At 41.3% G+C, this 19,610-nt stretch overlaps 1 protein-coding gene across 1 annotated transcript; it reads right to left on the bottom strand.

Moving 5' to 3' along the window:
• Positions 1-210: 210 nt before the first annotated feature.
• Positions 211-19,490, bottom strand: LOC112226963 (DEAH (Asp-Glu-Ala-His) box helicase 9). Its single transcript, XM_024391680.2, has 28 exons — positions 19,340-19,490; positions 18,702-18,829; positions 18,458-18,598; positions 17,281-17,404; positions 17,014-17,174; positions 16,714-16,862; positions 15,305-15,351; positions 14,965-15,101; positions 14,699-14,788; positions 14,399-14,560; positions 14,147-14,224; positions 10,902-11,093; positions 10,530-10,671; positions 10,290-10,372; positions 9,930-10,086; positions 9,718-9,815; positions 9,392-9,605; positions 9,105-9,199; positions 8,936-9,009; positions 8,683-8,835; positions 3,518-3,678; positions 3,283-3,394; positions 2,975-3,136; positions 2,401-2,528; positions 1,453-1,682; positions 1,154-1,269; positions 808-1,008; positions 211-538 (listed from the first exon to the last, which is right to left on the bottom strand). Exons 1-28 carry the CDS (start codon positions 19,455-19,457, stop codon positions 211-213), a joined length of 3,981 nt encoding a protein of 1,326 aa, XP_024247448.2. The 5' UTR covers positions 19,458-19,490.
• Positions 19,491-19,610: the final 120 nt, after the last annotated feature.

Below are 19,610 nucleotides of genomic sequence, written 5' to 3'. Positions count from 1 at the left end.
ATACTTTTGGAATTTGCCATTAGCCAAACTATAACAAATTACTTTTTATTTTTTTAAATGCTTAATACCAGGAGAAAACCTTGATTTCGGGGGATCACAAAAGGTAAAACTAAAATATCCTTACATAGAACCACTTCTAACATTACAGCCAAAAACACTACTCAAACGTCATGTAATGAACAACATCTAAAAAGCTAACCTTCAAATGCCCTAATATCCCTGGCCCCCTCCATAACCACCCCCACCCCTGTTCCCCCTCCATAACCACCCCCACCCCTGTTCCCCCTCCATAACCACCCCCACCCCTGTTCCCCCTCCATAACCACCCCCACCCCTGTAACCTCCACCACTGCCTCTGTAACCTCCACCACCGCCTCTGTAACCTCCACCACCGCCCCTGTATCCGCCGCTGCCCTGGTATCCTCCACCGCCTCTGTAACCTCCTCCCCTGTATCCTCCACCGCCTCCTCCCTGGTATCCTCCACCGCCTCCTCCGTCAAACCTGCCCATCTTGGGAGGACGTGGACCATCTCCAAAACTGATAAGGACAAGACATGTAAACCAGCTGTATTTGGTATTCAAAACACAATGCTGTCCATTACTGTGCACAAAGGTTGATAATCTACACAGAGTAAACTAATCCATTATTACCACTACAAGTATGTAAGGTATGTCATGTTTGTTGATGTTTAGCAAACTGGCTGCTTGGGCTCTGGTCAAAAGCAGTGCACTATGTAGGCAATAGGGTGCCATTTGGGATGCAGGCTAAATGTTCCTACCCCCCCAGAGCTGATGTGTTTATCTTACCGTTTATTGTTGACCATGAGGTTAAGCCCAGCTGCAGAGGGCTTGGAGATTTGACGGATGATGTTGAGCATGCGCTCGTTTGTGGGATCCAGCTGTTTGATGTACTCAGGGTCTTTGGTGACTTCTACAACAAGTGCCTCCATTCCAGCCCTCAAAGCAGCTATGCAGCCAGCCACATTATGCGGTATCTTCAGTTTGATCCTGTGAATACAAACAGTGGTTTTATCAGCTTGATCTCACGATTTTCATGCTCAATCTAACCCCTTTTTTTTAGAAGTGTAGGTATATAGGCAGAAAAAAAAAATTCTACTATTGCACCACTTTAAAAGATAGTAGCTACACTCGCCAATCATCCAGTTCAATGATTTCCCCGTTTGATGTGATTTTCTTGGAGGCAAACAAGATCAGCTGGAGTGGGCTGACTAGTGTCATTCCTTTGGCTGAGATGGCTCGAGTCCGGATCTGGTGAAAAAAACAACAACATTTGGTTGCTTGCAGCTTGTAGACCAATTTGATGATTTTTTTTTATATATATCTGAACATTGACCCTTTTAGCTCACACAACAACAAAAAAGGGTAAACAACCTATGATACACCAGTATATTCACATTACGTAGTTATTGACCTCTAAATTTGAGATCCTACCTTTTCGCTAAAGACGAAGAACGGTGATGGGTAGGTCATGTCCTGGCTGCTGAAGGGGCAGTTGACGGAGCATTTGTGGATGAGGGCATTGCGCCCCTCAGTGGTGAGAATCTTCCTCTTCTCCTTGTGGTAGCACACGTTGGGATAGGAGCCGTATGTCAGGAGAGAGACGACCACGTCAAGGTTGTTGTCGGGTCCAACGTTATTGAACATCTGTGTCATCAAGCACTCTAATGAAAATATCAAAAACATTTTTAAACAATTTCAGACGTGATTGTATATTATGCCAACACTGCAATACTATTGGGTTGTTCACATGGCGTGCGTCTCAAATGGCACCCTATTCCAGTGGTGGAAAAAGTACCCAATTGTCATAGAAAATTACTCAATTAAAAGTCACACAGTAAAATACTACTTGTCTAAAAGTATTTGGTTTTAAATATACTTAAGTATCAAAAGTTAAATGTAATTGCTAAAATATACACTTAAGTATCAAAAGTACTGTATAAATAATTTAAAATTCCATAGATTAAGCAAACAATTTGGCACAACTTGGATAGCCAGGGTCACACGCCAACATAATTTACAAACAAAGCATGTGTTTTTATTGAGTCCCCCAGATCAGAGGCAGTAGAGATGACCAGAGATGTTCTCTTAAGTGCGTGAATTGGGCCAGTTTCCTGTCTTAGTATTTTTGGGTGCCAGGGAAACAGTATGGAGTAAAAAGTACTATATTTTCTTAAGGAATGTAGTAGAGTAAAAATATTCAAAAATATAAATGGTAAAGTACAGATACCCCAAAAAACTACTTAAGTAGCACTTTAAAGTATTTTTACTTAAGTACTTACACCACTGCCCTATTCCCAATAATGTGCACTACTTTTGACCAGGTTGTGTACTATAGGGAAAATGGTGTCATTTGAGACACAGTAAAAAAAAAAAAACTACCCTCAGGGAAGCCAGAGTTGATGAGGATCTCCTTCAGCTGCACTTTTGCCTCCCAGGTCATCCTCAGTGTGGACATGTTGAGCCTCTTGTGTTCACAGAATCTGGACTCTGCATCCTCACCTCCCATTCTACAATAAAAAAAGACAAGTTAACAAGCTGTTACAACCTTCATTTGCCAGGTAGTGAGAAGGAACAGGATTGTAATTCCCAAACAAAAATGGGTCATTCAGCTGACACCTCTTCCTACTGCAATGAATGGCATTACGGTGTTCTGTCTGCAATCGTATCAGCCACAATTATCAGTTGCATCTGTTTAATTGTAATCCATGAGAGGATTGTTTGTTTGTAATTATTTTTTTGTAACCATCATTTAACTTGGCAAGTCAGTTAAGAACAAATTCTTATTTTCAATGACAAGGGTTAACTGCCTTGTTCAGGGGCAGAACGACAGATTTTTACCTTGTCAGCTCGAGGATTCGATCTTGCAACCTTTACTGGCCCAACACTCTAACCACTAGACTAGCTGCCGCCCCTAGATGTACATGTTGCATGTTTCTATGAAGTCTGGACTCACCTCACATCGTCCCAAGCCTGGAAGACTGACAGAAGGGCCACGTGGTCTGAGAAGCGGGTGCCAGCAAAGTTGCGGTGCACATAGCCCAAGCGCTTGCCATCATTGATGAAGGGCTCTGGGAAGCAGGAGGCTGCTGAGATCGTGCACACCGCATCTCCAACACTAGAAAGCAGAGCAAAGAAAGCACCAACTATTTAAACAATTTCTAGTTGAAAATATGAAACTGTGTATAGAGATGAGGCAATATGGATAGTAATTTAGGGAAGGATTTTACAAAATGCATGCATGAATTCTGATGCAGCACTCACTTGAATATGCAGCCCATAATCATCATCTTCCCCAGACGCGGCTCGATTGGAAGCTTTGCAAGGATCCGACCAAGCGGCGTCAACTCGTCATTTGTGTCCAAAGCATCCAGTTCTAGTGAAATATATCAAGGAATTGTAAATGCCAACCCTATTCTATTCAAGGTGGTTGGTAATGTTTACTAGAACACTAGAGGACAAAACAAATCTGTTAAGGTCAAAGCTAAAAACGACTCACCTCTCAGTGTGTGTTCTGCCTCTATAACCGCGTCCAGGGGAGGGGGCTCGATGGCCTTGGAAAGGAAATGGCCAATGGCTCCTAGTCTCAGCAGCTTGATGCTCAGGGCTACCTCGTGGAGAGGAGTACGGAATATCTCAGGGGTCATATGGGTCTCCAGTCTGGGATGAAGAAAAGGGTAGAAACAGAAGCACACATTCATCACTTGTGTAATTCAAATCACACTCAATTTTGACATAAAAGGGTAAGAGTGAAAAAACAGAGTTTATATTCATATAGCATCTCAGAGTAGTAGTGCTCATCTAAGACCAGTTTTGCAGAATTCATAAAATTACACGGACACAGGGACCTGATCCGAGATCAGCACTTGGCTTTTTGAATATGGGTACAGAAGTTTGGCATCTCTTCAACGCTAATGAGGGTTGAGATCAGGGCCCAGTTGCATGAAACATCTTAAGTTAATGTTCCCCTTAAATTAAGTGAAAAAGTTAAAGCTAGAATACTAATTGAAGCAAACCATCACATTGCCTGTGTTTTGGTAAAAAGCTGAGGGATGGGCCTGGAGAAATGGAAACACACTCAAATTCATGGACAGAGCTATGGATGCATGTAGTGACCATACATACATGATATGAACATTATAGTTTTAACCATGTTTTGAGACTATACAGTTTGGGTGACCACATGTCCTGAATTATGCAGCAGAGTTCCACATTTTGGCCCATTGTCCCATAAACCAAACAATTATGTCCTGCATTTTTTTTTTTGGAACATGAGTAATTTAAAAACAAAAAGGTACATATGTGCCGTACTTCAGTCAGACATTCCGAGCTGTTTCTTGCAGTTCTGTTGTGCTTATGTAAAGACAGTGCCTTCGGAAAGTATTCAGACCCCTTGACTTTTTCCACATTTTTGTTATGTTTCAGCCGTATTCTAAAATTGATTAAATAAATACATTTCCTCAGCAACCTACTCACAATACAGCATAATGACAAAGCGAAAACAGGTTTCGAAACAATTTTCATGGTATTGCTTTGTGCACGGACTTTACTGAACTCTGGAGAAAACGAACATTGTCGCTGGGTGAGTACATCTGACAATGTGCTCTCCCGTCCATTAGACATTTTGTCTGCAGGAACTCGCTACACTCGTCCAAGTGCCGATGTATTTGTGGCATGTGAACAGTACGAATGTGTCGCTACCAAAGTCTAATGGTTTTAAATGACTGTTTTGTATTGTCTGGAAATTCACTTGTAGAATTCGCTTGCAGTAGGTCTCTTAAAAAAGAGAGTCCGTGCAAGGTTATTAAACAGAGGTGCCTAGTTATTCTTCTTTTGTTGATATCAGGTAACGTGCAGCCTAACCCTGGCCCTGATATTCAATGTCTCCAAACCACCTCTGATTTTAAATCAAGATCTGGTTTTCGTATTTTTCATTTAAATGTACGCAGCCTGTTTTTTGATGGGGTTAGGATTTTGATGGGGTTAGGATTTGGGCTAAATCAACTGATGCAATTGTGTTTTCTGCAACCTGGCTTAGCAAGTCTGTTTTTGATAAGGATATTTGTATAAGTGGTTACAATGTTTAATCGCACTGATCGAGTTAAGGTGGGGGTGTGGCTATATATGTAAAAACTAAATTCCCTGTAAGTGTGACAAAGTCTGAAACTATTTGTAAACAGTTGGAATTTCTTGCTTTGAATAGTGAGGTTTCAAAGGGCCTCTATATAACTGTGATTGGCTGTTATAGACACTCCTCTGCTCTCTATAACTGTGATTGGCTGTTATAGACCCCCCTTTGCTCTCGCTGATGCATTTTCTTCTTTGACGCACCTCATGTCTAAACTTCTTTACAGTGAAATGATCTCAACTGGTGTTGGTTCAAGCCGGTGTCTGATGATTTAAAAATGTTTTGTAATTCTATGAATCTTACCCAGTTGATTAACTCACCCACTCACCCAAATCTTAAATGCCCAGATAAATCTACCCTGATCGATTTGATATTGACAAATGTTCCACATAAATATTCTGTGGATGGTGTTTTTTGTAATGATTTAAGTGACCATTGTGTTGTTAGAAATACTAAGGTTCCTAAGACAAACCCGCGTTTTATTCATAAGAGAAATTTGAAGTGTTTTAATGAGCAGGCTTTCTTTCATGATTTGTTGTATTTTGACTAGAGCAAGACTGAGCTTATTCCTGATGTGGAAACTGCCTGGAAATTCTTTCATGATGTTTTTTCCCAAAAAGCAAACAAACATGCCCCATTCTGCAGGTTCTGGGTTAAAGGGCGGGATAATCCATGGTTTTCTTCTGAGCGGTCTTGTATTATTCACGACCGTAATCTAGTCTGGGCTAAAGCAAGGAAATCATGTTCTGATGCTGATTGGCTTCTTTTTAGGCAGTTAAGAAACAAGTGTTCTTTTCTTCTCAGGAAGGCCAAGTCTGAATATTTTATGTATGTTACCACTGATAACCTGAATGACCCTAGAAAGTTTTGGAAGGCTATTAAGTCGATGTCTGGTAAGAGTAATGTTAATGAATTACTGTCATGTCTTTTGAAGGACTCTGTTGCTGTATATGACAAAGCTGAATTGTTTCAATGAGCACTTTGTATCATCTGGTAGGCTGATTGATTCAGTGTCCTCTGTCTCTGTACAACCCTGTGTGGATGAACCAGTGAGACCTGGTCAAACCTTTAGCTTTTTGCCATTCTCAGTGCAGGAGGTACATAAAGCCCTGACATCCTTAGATCAGAGAAAGCCTGCAGGTCCTGATCTTTTGGATCGCTGCTTTTTAAATCTGGCAGCTGATTTCATAGCTGAACCACTTACATATCTGTTCAATCTAACCCTGGAATGTAATGAAATTCCGAAAATCTAGAAACCAGCATTTGTCCTACCACTTTTAAAAGGGGGAGATCCAACTCTTTTAAATAATTATAGGCCAATCTCAAAGCTGACACCCCCAGTGAAAATACTTGAAACCCTTGAGTGAACAGCTAAAAGAGTTTTTATTTATTTACTAACTCTATTTTATCAATGTACCAGGCTTCAGGAAGAAGCATAGCACAATTACAGCAGCCATGAAGGTTTTAAATGATATCACTGAAGCCCTTGACAAAAAACAGCACTGTGTCTCACTTTTTATTGATCTCGCTAAGGCTTTTGATACAGTTGATCATGCTATACTAAAAGGCAGAGTTTGTCGAGTGTAGGTCTTTCAGAGCATGCAGTTGCATGGTTTGCTAACCATCTGTCCGATAGAACTCAGTGCCTGTCTTTAATGATGTGCCCCAAGGCTCTGTACTTGGTCCTCTCCTATTCACTATTTATATAAATGATTTAGACAAACATTTCCAAAATGCAAAACTTCATTTTTATGCTGATGATACTGTTATTTACTGTTGTGCCTCGTCTCTTACACAAGCTTTCCAGAAGTTGCAAACTGCTTTCTATACTATTCAACATACCGTGTGTCAATTGAAGCTTATCCTCAATACTGACAAAACTAAACGAATGGTGTTTTCTAAAGCAAGAAATAGACCTCTGAAACTTCACCTATTACTACCCGCCAGGGCAAGGAGATTGAGGTTGTAACCTCATAAATATCTTGGAATTTTAATTGCATATTCAACAACTTTGAAAAAATTGAAGCTGAAGGAGGCTAGTATCAGCTACATTTATGCCTTTACTAGAGGGGATATTTTATATATGAATGCTTCCGCTCAGTGTTTGAGATCAATTGACACCCTTTACCATGGAGCTTTGAGATGTATTTTAAACTGCAAAAACCTTACGCACCACTGCACTTTGTATACCAGGGTTGTCTGGCCGTATCACTCGTAGGCTCAGGCACTTGTAAATTCAATTGATTGGCCATGATTTGGAAAGGCACACACCTGTCTAAGTTCCCACAGTTGACAATGCATGTCAGATAAAAACCAAGCCATGAGGTCAAAGGAATTGACCATAGATCTCCGAGATGGAGAAGGGTACAAAAAAATGTCTGAGTTTTGAAGGTCCAATAAAACAGTGGCCTCCATCATTCTTAAATGAAAAACGTTTCGACCCACCAAGACTCCTCCTAGAGCTGACCAAGAACCCGATGGTCACTATGACAGAGCTCTAAAGTTCCTCTGTGGAGATGGGAGAACCTTCCAGAAGGACAACCATTCCTGCAGCTCTCCACCAATCAGGCCTTTATGGTAGAGTGGCCAGACGGAAGCCACTCCTCAGTAAGGCACATGACAGCCCGCTTGGAGTTTGCCAAAAGGCACCTAAAGACTCTCAGACCATGAGAAACAAGATTCTCTGGTCTGATGAAACCAAGATTGAACTCTTTGGCCTGAATGCCAAGCGTCATGTCTGATGGAAATCTGGTAACATCCCTACGGTGAAGCATGGTGGTGGCAGCATCATGCTGTGGGGATGTTTTTCAGCAGCAGGGCCTGGGTGACTAGTCAGGAACGAGGGAAAGATGAATAGAGCAAAGTACAGAGAGATCCTTGATGAAAACCTGACCCAGAGAGCTCAGGACCTCCGACTGGGACGATGGTTCACCTTCCAACAGTACAATGACCGTGAGCACAAAGCCAAGACAATACAGGAGTGGATTCGGTACAAGTGTCTGAATGTCCTTGAGTGGCCCAGCCAGAGCCCGGACTTCTCTGGAGAGACCTGAAAATAGCGGTGCGGCGTCGCTCCCTATCAAACCTGACACAGCTTGAGAGGATCTGCTGAGAAGAATGAGAGAAACTCCTCAAATACAAAAATCAAATACAGGTGTGCTAAGCTTGTAGCTTCATAACCAAGAAGACCCAAGCAAACACACATAAAAAAGTGAGTTATAGATTTGTCATTCTCATTGAAAGCAAGTCTAAGAAGCGGTAGATATGTTCTGTGTGAAATATTTCTTTGTTTCCCGTTCTTAAGGTTTGTTCTTGCGTCTTTTATTTTTGGCTTTGTACACCAGCTTCAAACAGCTGAAAATACAATATTTTTGGTGATAGAAAATATATTTCACAGCGGTTTTATACAATGATTCTCTACACTTGTAGACTGAAATTAGGCTAAATATTGGAATTTTAGCAACCAGGAAATAGCAGAGCGATTTCTGCATATTGCACCTTTAAGATGTTTTATGCAACGGGTCCCAGAGACTTACTTGTCGAAGCGTGCTCTGCTACACAGATGAAAGCAGAAGCCAGCCCGGACGCGGCCGGCACGACCCTTCCTTTGCTCCAGGTTGGTCTTGGAGCCCCAGACTGTGGCGTAGTTGGTCATGTTGTTGTGAGACGTGAACAGTTTCACTTTCTGCCTTAGAGAAAACACAAAATAATTGGGGTCATTAGTAGCTACACTCCCGTGCAATGATAATTTAATAATTTAAAATACAGTATATCAAGTGAGAAACTTACTTGCAAGAGTCGATGACATATACTACATCATTGATAGTAATACTGGTCTCTGCAATGTTTGTTGACAAGATCACCTGAAAAGGATAAAATATAAATAACAAAAACAACAATAACAGATAAATCATTATAAACCTTTACAGGAAAAACCCAGAGACCCTGCCTGACTGACCTTGGTGATGTTTTCAGGCACAGGCTCAAATACCCTCCTCTGTTCCTCTCTGGGGATCTGAGAGTGGAGAGGCAGAATCAGGTACCGTTGACTCCCTGGGTGAAACAAAATTAATAACAAGTCAATTCACTGGTGTCATTACAATTACAATCAACAGCATTTATATGGCAGAAACTTGGGTGATATGGGACTAAAATGAAAACAATGCATTTGTTGACATCAATCCAAATACTTTGACCAACAGTTTTTCTATGGGAGAACCACTGATTAGTATTGAGACCACACACCAAAGTGTGGGTTCATCTCCAGGTGTTTCTGCATGGAGTAGATGAGGTTCCAGCCGGGCAGGAAGACTAGCACGGCCCCGGCCACCTGGAGGGTCTCGATGTACTTCAGCAGGGCCTCCACCAGCTCAAAGGGAGTCTCCTTCTCATTCATCTGGGCCATAGAGCGCTTAGTCTCTGGGGTGTACTCTGGCCCACATATCACATTACAGTTGGCCTGTGACAAACAAGAGGAAGAAACATACACATAGAACACACTTCCATAGAACACACAGTGGTTAAATGAAATGGTTCTCTGTGCTTATGACCGACAAAATACTATTCCATACCTCTTCATCTCCTCCTTCCTCATCCTTGTCCTTCCTCTTTCTATCACTCGGAGGTGGAATGAAATGTGTCATCTGAATACAATCTTCCAAAAAGTACTCTGGAAAAGATACAACCATTCATAGCTATCCATTACAAGCCCATAATACACTGGAAGATATGAAGGTTAGATGATTTAAGAAAGTTTGCGAGCTCCATTTGACTGAGCTCTTACCTTGTACTGGGAATGTGCGGCCGAACACCTCGATGACAGGGCAGTTGAAGAAGTACTCTCTAAACATGGTGGTGTCGATGGTGGCAGACATGAGGATGATGCGGACCTCTGGGTAGGTCTGGACCACGTCCCTCAGCACCACCATGAGGAAGTCAGTCTGGGAAGAGCAAAAAGTAAACATTACTTACTTTAGTACACCGAGGGCTGATTTCCCAGACAAAGAATATGCCTAGTCCTGGACTACAAACCATTCTCAATTGAGACTCTTCATTGAGAGTACTTTTTAGTCCAGAACTAGGCTCAATCGGTACCCCGAAGGATTACAATTTGTTGGGGGGGGGGGCCATCAGACATACGTACATTGATGTCTCTCTCGTGGATTTCATCCACAATCACATGGCTGATCCCGCGAATGCCTGCTTCCAGCTTCCGCAGTAACACACCTGGAAATAGAGAAATACACCAAATTATGCTATATAGTATTCATATAATTCCATGTACCTTCTGCTATTCTCAACCTGAGCTATTCTCAACCCCAGTTGTATTAACTACATAAAACAACTTAATTATGAATAACAAATTAAAATAAGAGACCCTTACCAACAGTGCAGAACATGATGCTGGCATGGGGTCGTGGGAGGATGGATTCAAAGCGGACGCTGTACCCACAGCTCTTACCGACATCCTCTCCTCTCTCGTAGGAAACACGCTCAGCCACAGACACTGCACTGATACGCCGGGGCTGACAAAGAAGGGAAGGGGTTACCGTGAAATAGCAGTCATTCAGATATCTGCACTTCAATATTCTATTTATCTTGTATGTAACAGACTATGTCCTAGGCCTGTGTTTGTAATGTCTTAATGTTTACACAATGCCACAAACAACATTTCCCATTTTGGACTACAAAGGCATTATCCCATCACAAGCAAGGAAAATATTCAAATACATGAACATTTAATTTCGAGTCTTACCTGGGTTACAATAATGTTACACTCGGACGCCCTCCCACTCTTGATGAACTGATCCAGGATGTACTGAGGAACCTGGGTGGTTTTGCCACAGCCGGTCGCCCCTCGAATGATCACCACTGAGCTGCCCTGAACGGCAGCCATTATCTCCTCCTCAAATTTCTTCACTGGAAGCCCGTCTCGCTCCCCAATGACCTAGGAGACACGTTTTTGCATGACAGTCAGACAACACAGTCCCATGCAAAATTCTGATATTTTGCATAGCAATATACCATTGTCCAATTTGTCACAAAAATGTGCCGATGTGGGAAAGGTTTGTTGATATGTGGCTTGATTGAACCATATGCGAAAAATGTTGAAATTGTGAGCCCTCTTTTTGTACTGCTGTGGTGGGTCAGTTTTATGTGATAATATTGCGATGATTTGACTGTTTGTGGAAAAAGTGTGGTGATTGGTCAAATTTGCAAGCTCTCACATAATATGCGGGGAAAAGTTGATTTGGCACACAAAAACATGTGATCACAGAAACCAGGAATCCCGGAGGGACTGATAACAGGACATAATTTAACACTAACTCAAGATAATTGAGTGATTCGTCACGAAGCCAGACCAAAAAATTTCAACATTTTTCTGATTTGATCCATAGAATGGTAATTTGAAGGAAGATATATTTTACAATTCATCTAAAAGCATATTAACACATTATTAATTGAAGTTGGAATATTTGTGACTTTTTGGCCTTGCACAGGCCGCCTCCTCTAAGACTATTGGCATATCAAAGTACCAGAGCAGGATCTCTGATAGTTTTAATGCTATGGCCAATTGTATACAGAGAAACTGGCATAGTAGGCAATGTAACCAATCACACCCCTCATATTACTTGTATCAGTCTACATCCTGCAAATCACCAGCAAAGGGTGACCATTTTGAATCCATTTTCACATTGGTAATGTTTACTAATTGGATCATAACTCTAAAAGTATCAGAGATCCCACTCTGGAACTTTGATATGCCAGTAGAATATAGTATGCTCAAGAATATATTGAACAATTAGCCCAATCAAAAATGGTATATTTTCAATATTCATAAATTAAAGCTTTAACAGGTACGGTGCTTTCGGAAAGTATTCAGACCCCTTACTTGTTCCACATTTTGTTAGGTTACAGCCGTACTCTAAAAATGATTCAATTGCTTTTTCCTGTCATCAATCTACACACAATACCCCACAATGACAAAGCAAAAATCAGGTTGACATTTTTGCTCATTTAAAAAAATGTATAAAAGAAATTACATTTACGTAAGTATTCAGACCATTTACTCAGCACTTCCCTTCTCTGCAGATCCTCTCAAGCTCTGTCAGGTTGGATAGGGAGCGTTGCTGCACAGGGATTTTCAGGACTCTCCAGAGATGTTCGATCGGGTTCAAGTCCGGGCTCTGGCTGGGCCACTCAAGGACATTGACACTTGTCCCGAAGCCAACCCTGCATTGTCTTGGCTGTGTTCTTAGGGTCTTTGCCCTGTTGGAAGGTGGACCTTCGTCCTAGTCGGAGGTCCTGAGCGCTCTGGAGCCAGTTTTCATCAAGGATTTCTCTGTACTTTGCTCCATTCATCTTTCCCTCAATCCTGATTAGTCTCCCAGTCCCAGGCCGCTGAAATAAATCCCCACATCATGATGCTGCCACCACCATGCTTCACCATAGGGAAGGTGCCATGTTCCCTCCAGACGTGACGCTTGGCATTCAGGCCAAAGAGTTCAATCTTGGTTTCATCAGACCAGAGAATCTGGTTTCTCATGGTCTGAGAATCTTCAGGTGCCTTTTGGCAAACAGCAAGCGGGGATGTCATATGCCTTTTTCTGAGGAGTGGCTTCCGTCTGGCCACTCTACCATAAAGGCCTGACTGGTGGAGTGCTGCAGGAATGGTTGTCCTTCTGGAAGGTTCTCCCATCTCCACAGAGGAACTCTGTCAGAGTGACCATCGGGTTCTTGGTCACCTCCCTTAGCAAGGCCCTTCTCCCCCGACTACTCAGTTTGGCCGGGTGACCAGCTCTAGGAAGAGTCTTGGTGCTTACAAACTACTTCCATTTAAGAATGATGGAGGCTACTGTGTTCCTGGGTACATTCAATGCTTGGCATTTTTTTTAAACTCCTCCCCAGATCTGTGCCTCGACACAATCCTGTCTTGGAGTTCTACGGATAATTCCTTCAACCTCATGGCTTGGTTTTTGCTTTGACGTGCACTGTCAACTGTGGGACCTTCTATTGATAGGTGTGTGCCTTTCCAAATGATGTCCAATCAATTGAATTTACCACAGGTGGACACCAACAAAGTTGTAGAAACATTAAGGATGATCAATGACAACAGGATGCGCCCGAGCTCAATTTTGAGCCTCATAGCAAAGAGTCCGAATACTTATGTAAATAAGGTATAGTTTTTATATTTTTTTTAATAAATTTGTAAACATTACTAAAAACCCATTTTCGCTTTGTCATTATGGGGTAGTGTGTGTAGATTGCTAAGGATTTTTATTTATTTAATTCATTTTAGAATAAGGCTGTAACGTAACAAAATGTGGGAAAAGTAAAGGAGTCTGAATACCTATCTTTTTGGGCGACCAAATTCATATAGATATGTGATTTGTGGATCTGTCATTCAGGTTGAAAGCCAATCTAAGAAGCGGTAGATCTGTTCTATGTGCGCTCTCTCCCATTCATAAGTTTAGTTTTTGCATCTTTTTCTTTCGATTTTGTACACCAGCTTCAAACAAGAAAAGACATTTCATCAGTTTAGATGGTACAATGATTCTCCACAATATATTGCTTGTTTTGTCACAAACTAAAATTGTGCGAACCATGAGCATTTTAGCAACCAGGAAATGGCAAAGAGCGATTTCGGCATATTGCACCTTTAAATGCAAATTGTTTTTCGTAAATCTAAATACTAATATTACAGGGCAAGCGGTAAAGCTTCATATGACACCAATTTTTACTTTGTAGCACCTACATATATGAAACATTATGGAGTCTTAAAGGAGGCCTGGGTGCAGCCAAAATGTACAAATATTCCAAATTCAATTCATTATTTCTCAATGATGCTTTAAGATACAAATATCAAATACGTGTCAACAACTCTACTTCCAAAGAGCCATTCTAAGGATAAAATGTGAAAATCCCCCCAAACAGGGTGTGTCTTTGTCCCGTTTTAATTAGGAATAACTTAATCGCAGTTAAGTGAGGGCAACAACATACCTTCTGTAGGCTTTGATCTTGTTCCAATTGATAAGTCAGCTCATGATGGAGGTCAGTGCTGATTTGCTCTGGGGTGCACTAGGGGGAAACGTAAATGATACTTTTAGATAGGATGGACGACCTACCATGACAAAATAGACTGCTTTCGTTTTGAGAAAGGTCAGATTATGTAGAGAATAACAGTAGAAAACACAGATATATTGTTGCATTTCTTTTAGTAAATGTACAGCTAGAAACAAGTCTTTGACACACAAATGCTAGTGGTCCATCGTCAATATTGCTGCTGGTCCAGGGGTTCCAGTTGACTTGCGGAGGGGACCAGGGCACCACCCCAGCCATGCTCTGTTTCTGGGAGGGTTCAAACACAGCCATCTTCCCTTGGACCAAAGACACTGGAGTACTTGGATCAGGTGGCTGGGGACAGGGAAAAAGGTTGAAATAATCCTCATATTAAATGACAAAGTACTTTTCTTTGGTTTTCAGTGTGATAGGACAGACACTAATTGAAACTGTATGAAGGTTAATAAATGTAGTCATATAAATTTGACTTACTGGAGGTGGAATTGCAACACCCAGTTCTTGGGCCATACTCTGCAGCTGATGTTGCAGTTCATCCACCACATTCACCTCAAAAGCTTCCAACTGTGAAGACACCAAGGTTCAACTGAAAGTTAAAAAGACTTGCTGCATACTTATTTTATATGTCTCAAGGTTCGAACTAAGGTGAACAAACAAAACATACAACATTAAGACCACGTCATTAATAAATCAGTGTAATAACTCCAAATATTTTATCAGCAGTAACACACGTTACATACAATTTCCCCCTCTTTCTTCTTAGTGACGCCAGAATAAGGCTCAATGACACCCAGATGGTAAAGTTGACGGACGATAGACAGCGCAGAGGACTGTGCTGCAAGCTTCTTGTTAGAGCCATGCTCGCGGGCAATTATCTCTACAAAACAAATGAAAATGTATTTCTTATTCTGAAGTCACATATTTGTTGTCTCCAGAAAGCTACTAAACTAGGTTGTGTTTACATTTTCTCCTGAATATGGAAAAATCTAATATTTCTGACTCCTGTTCAAAAACATAAACAAAGCATTTTACATCTGATAAGACAATTCAGTTTGTGTTCAATGAAAAGTTTGTACTTACTTCTGCCAAGCTGTCTTACAAATAACTGCATCTCAGCAATAAAGCTCCTGAAGTAGAAGCAAAAAAACACCATCATCCATAATGTTACTAAGCCTGATTCACTTTCTATGAAAAATCTGAATAATGTGTAACTCGTGTTTTTACAGTAGATAAAACATGTATCAATCATTGGACCAACTGACCTCTGAGCTTGAGAAGCCTATTGTCCAGTCTGATGATAACCCTTGCCCTTGGGGGAGCCAGTATGTTTTTCTGCCAGACTTCAATCAACTTTATCACCTCAGCCACTGCCCCATCCCTAGTGGAACAAGTGATACCAGAAATCAAAACCACACAATAATCTGCCCATTCCATCCCCCATTGTGGATGCAACCATATAACAACTTTAGTGCAGCCTAAAGGATGTCACATGTCTTGACAAGGTAGGTTGTGAATTCTGGCATCACATCTCCACTACTATTCTCATTCAGAATTACTGACCGAGGCCAGTTAAATTAAAATAGGATCGATATTGTACTAGTAAGGTATTGGTTGAGGTCAGAGATCATATAATTAATTATGGGATTACAGGATCTCTATGGTTGAGGTATAAATAGCTCCAAAATGACTTGAGAAAAGTTAACCGAGATCTCTCAGGTGTTAACCGCACACCCAGGAGGGCTCTGTCTCCATATAAGTCCAGCAGAAAAACATACAGTCCCCATAACTAATGTACAGGTAACTGCCAAAATAAAGGAAACACCAACATAAAGTGTCTTAATAGGGCATGGGACCACGAGTCGACAGAACAGCTTCAATGTGCCTTGGCATAGATTTTACAAGCGTATGGAACTCTATTGGAGGGATGCGAAGCCATTCTTCCACAAGAAAATTCATAATTTGGTGTTTTGTTGATAGTGATGAAAAACGCTGTCTCAGGCACCGCTCCAGAATCTCAAATTAAGTGTTCCTTTGGGTTGAGATCCGGCAACCAAGACACACACAAACACCCCTTAAACCTCCTATGCTCCTTGGAGACGCTTCTTCCAAAGTCAATGAGATTGCTTCTTCTTGCCATGGTAGCCAAAATAATGGGCAACTGGGCATTTTTAAAACATGCATGATGGGATGTTAAATGCTTAAGTAATTCAGGAACCACACCTGTGTGGAATTACATGCTTTCAATATACTTTGTATCCCTCATTTACACTTTATTTTGGCAGTTACCTGTATGTCTACAGGCAAGGCAAAGGTTCTTTGGTTTGTCATGAATGCTTTGGAGCAATATTCCTGATAAACTAGTATATAAATGAATCTATGGAAAATATCCTATTGGAACCAGCCTGGTCGCTGCATTACCAGAGTTCAGGCTGGCTCCACCAGGCTAACCGATCAACTTCCAGACCAAAATATTTTCCCATCCTCCTGACCTGTTGTGGTCAGGCCCAACTTGGCTGTATTTGTAATCTGTTTGATTCTTCTCCTTCTGGAAAAATTGGTTCAGACGGGCCTTGGCGTTCTCTAAAGTCCAGTTGCCATGGAGTCCTGCGTTCAGATCTACCTCCTCAGACTCCAGAGTCTTGATGGGGAAAATAAACACTTCAAAAGGTTCAAATCAGGCATGTGTGAAGACTGAATTACTACAAATGCACTTCTTAGATTAAATATAATTCAGCATAAAGATAGCTAATAGATATGAAACAATGCCTTAGTGAAATGACAGGTCCTACCGCCTGTGCCTCCTGCTCATCTCTCTTTGAGTAGTAGTCCTTTAGATTGGCCCCACGATCCCACGGAGCATTGCTGTTTGTGCCACCTCCGGAAAAATTGCCGCTACCGCCCGAATATCCCAAACCAGTGACACCTGGGACTGGCGCAGAAGGTGCATTCACTGAAGCAAAAGTTAAACGAGATGAGTTATGACACCATGGGAATGTAGTTAACAGAACATAGACTGTGTACAGACCTACAAGCATTTGGTGAAGTCAACCAAGTACCTTGCTCAGCTTTCACAACCAGGTGAGGAGGGATAGGTCCACTTGGAGGAAGACTTCCAAAGCCAACATTCCCTCCTTCACCCCCTCCTCCACAGTCAGGTACACTGAAGTCAGGTCCACTTGCCTATTAACAGGAAAATAATGTTTAATACCGTAATAACATGTCCATCACCAAATGTTTAATCTTGGATGATAAAAAGTATGGTTTGTTATCAACAAAATGTAAAAAATGGTGCAGAGCGTTCAATTTGGTTGCTGGGTGACAAGGAGATCCCTTGCTCTGGTAAAAACATTGATAACTATGTGCTGTTCAAGGGATTGTTAAATAAACGTTAGAACCATGTTAATGTCAGAATTAGCTATCTACACATTTCCGACTAATCCTTTTAGCCCTATTAGAGTTATACAGCACTAACTCCATGCTTTTCATTATCAGTAAACATCAATTGATCATGTTATTTCAGATAAGTGAGAGTCACTTAAATCAAATTTTATTGGCCACATATTTAGCAGATGCTATTGCGGGTGTAGCGAAATGCTTGTGTTCCTAGCTCACTCGGTGCAGTAATATCTAACAATTCACGAAAGACAAATCCAAAGAAAAATAATGGAGTTAAATATATAAATTATTAGGACGAGCAATGTTGGAGTGGCATTAACTAAAATACAGTAGAATAGAATACAGTATATACATATGAAATTAGTAAAGCAATATGTCAACATTATTAAAGTGCTTGGCCCCTGAACCACTCACACTTGTCAGATATAGTTCACTGTAATTTTATGTCACTGAAATATTAATTAATTAATGGTGGCCAATATTGAGAGATATCGTGAGGCTATGCTCACGTATCTGAATTTTACATGATCAATTGATGTTTACTGATAATGAAAAGTATGTAGTTACTTGCAGTATAACTGATGATATTTAGCACTATGTGCAACTGTTTTGAATGGAATAATCAGAAATGTGTAGTTCTTACTATGCTCAAGAGGGGATGATAATATAACCAAATAGTTCACATTTATTTAATTAACAATCCATGGAAAACGGCAAGAAGTTGTCAATGAATTTAGCGGAGCTGTGGGTCTCCTTGTCCCCCAGCAGCCAAATGAATCGCTCTGCACTGTGACGTTTCATTGATCACCTATTTCGGTGAGATTTTTTATAACTGACCCCAAGGGCTGGGACTTCTGCTGCATTCATTTCTCCAACTCGGACAAGATAATTGACAAAGTCTCTAGCAGCATTTGCCTGGGCATCCTTCTTATTGGTGGAGTTTCCCATTCCAGTGTAGTTGAATCCCTCAATACGAACCTTGGAAGAGGAATAACAAATATTTTATATATATGAACTATATGCTACTTCTGTTATTTACCGGATGCTTGCAGATAGACATATATGAAAGAATTCAACTGACCTCACACAGAAACTTCTGTCGGTTTTTGTTTCCAGCGGCTCGAATGTCATAGCTGGGTGTTAGTTTCTTCTTCCCACACCAAGCATACAGGAAGTTCTTGATGTCCGCCATGGCGGATTTGTATTTCTCTGTTGGGATCAGAGATTCATCGATTTTATTCAGAGTAACTGACTTGTATCAACGATTCAATAACTTTGAAAACACCAAAAACCCCAAGCGCAGGATGCTAGATTAGTTAGGTAGTTTTTTCCCTTCGTAGTTAGCTAGTTGACGAACGTTAACGCCGTGATCAGCTATTGTATTGGCAAGCTAAAGCTACATGACATGAGCGTGGACGCTGGCTAAATGCAATATTTTAGAGGCATTTACAAGTCCTAACTGGCCGTAATGTTATTTAAAAATGCATGTACAGTTAGCTAGGTCAGACAAAACAAATAATCTAGCTATTCGGCTTGGTTTACATTAGCTGAAAGATATACACGCTGCTAATTCAGGTAGCTAGCTAACGTTAGAAGGTTAACGTTACCTCGTTTATAAGCTCAATCTTCAATTCTGTACTAGCCAATGTTGCAATGAAATTATGGACATGGCCAGCTAGCTAAATACACTTCACACAACTTCCACTTTGCTTATCTTACCCACTCGACCTCCACCAGATACTTTTTCAAACGAGCCGGATAGCAAATACAAACCATTCAGACGGCAGACATGATAGCACTGGGGGACGAGACGGTCAGGCCTGGACTTTGGGCGCATGCGTGGCTAGGACGCACTGGGGCCAAACAGCAAGCGCCCCCTGGCGGTAGGCCGCTATCTTGGTTCCGGGTGTCATGCAAAGTTCTCCCCAGACACCTGGCTCTAGTCCAGTGGTTCCCAACCAGGGGTACTAGGATCCCAGGGTGTACTTGA

The sequence above is a fragment of the Oncorhynchus tshawytscha genome, linkage group LG28 (genome assembly GCF_018296145.1).
Source record: "Oncorhynchus tshawytscha isolate Ot180627B linkage group LG28, Otsh_v2.0, whole genome shotgun sequence".
In the NCBI taxonomy this organism is placed as follows: domain Eukaryota; kingdom Metazoa; phylum Chordata; class Actinopteri; order Salmoniformes; family Salmonidae; genus Oncorhynchus; species Oncorhynchus tshawytscha.
This window is presented reverse-complemented; position numbering and strand designations above follow the sequence as displayed.

Coding starts and splice junctions, on each gene's coding strand:
- LOC112226963 (XM_024391680.2), bottom strand. CDS start 19,457: ATGCGCCCAAAGTCCAGGCCTGACCGTCTCGTCCCCCAGTGCTATCAT. Junction 3,137..3,282: donor ATTATGGGCTGCATATTCAA/GTGAGTGCTGCA, acceptor TCTGCTTTCTAG/TGTTGGAGATGCGGTGTGCA. Junction 1,683..2,400: donor CAACTCTGGCTTCCCTGAGG/GTAGTTTTTTTT, acceptor TATTTTCATTAG/AGTGCTTGATGACACAGATG.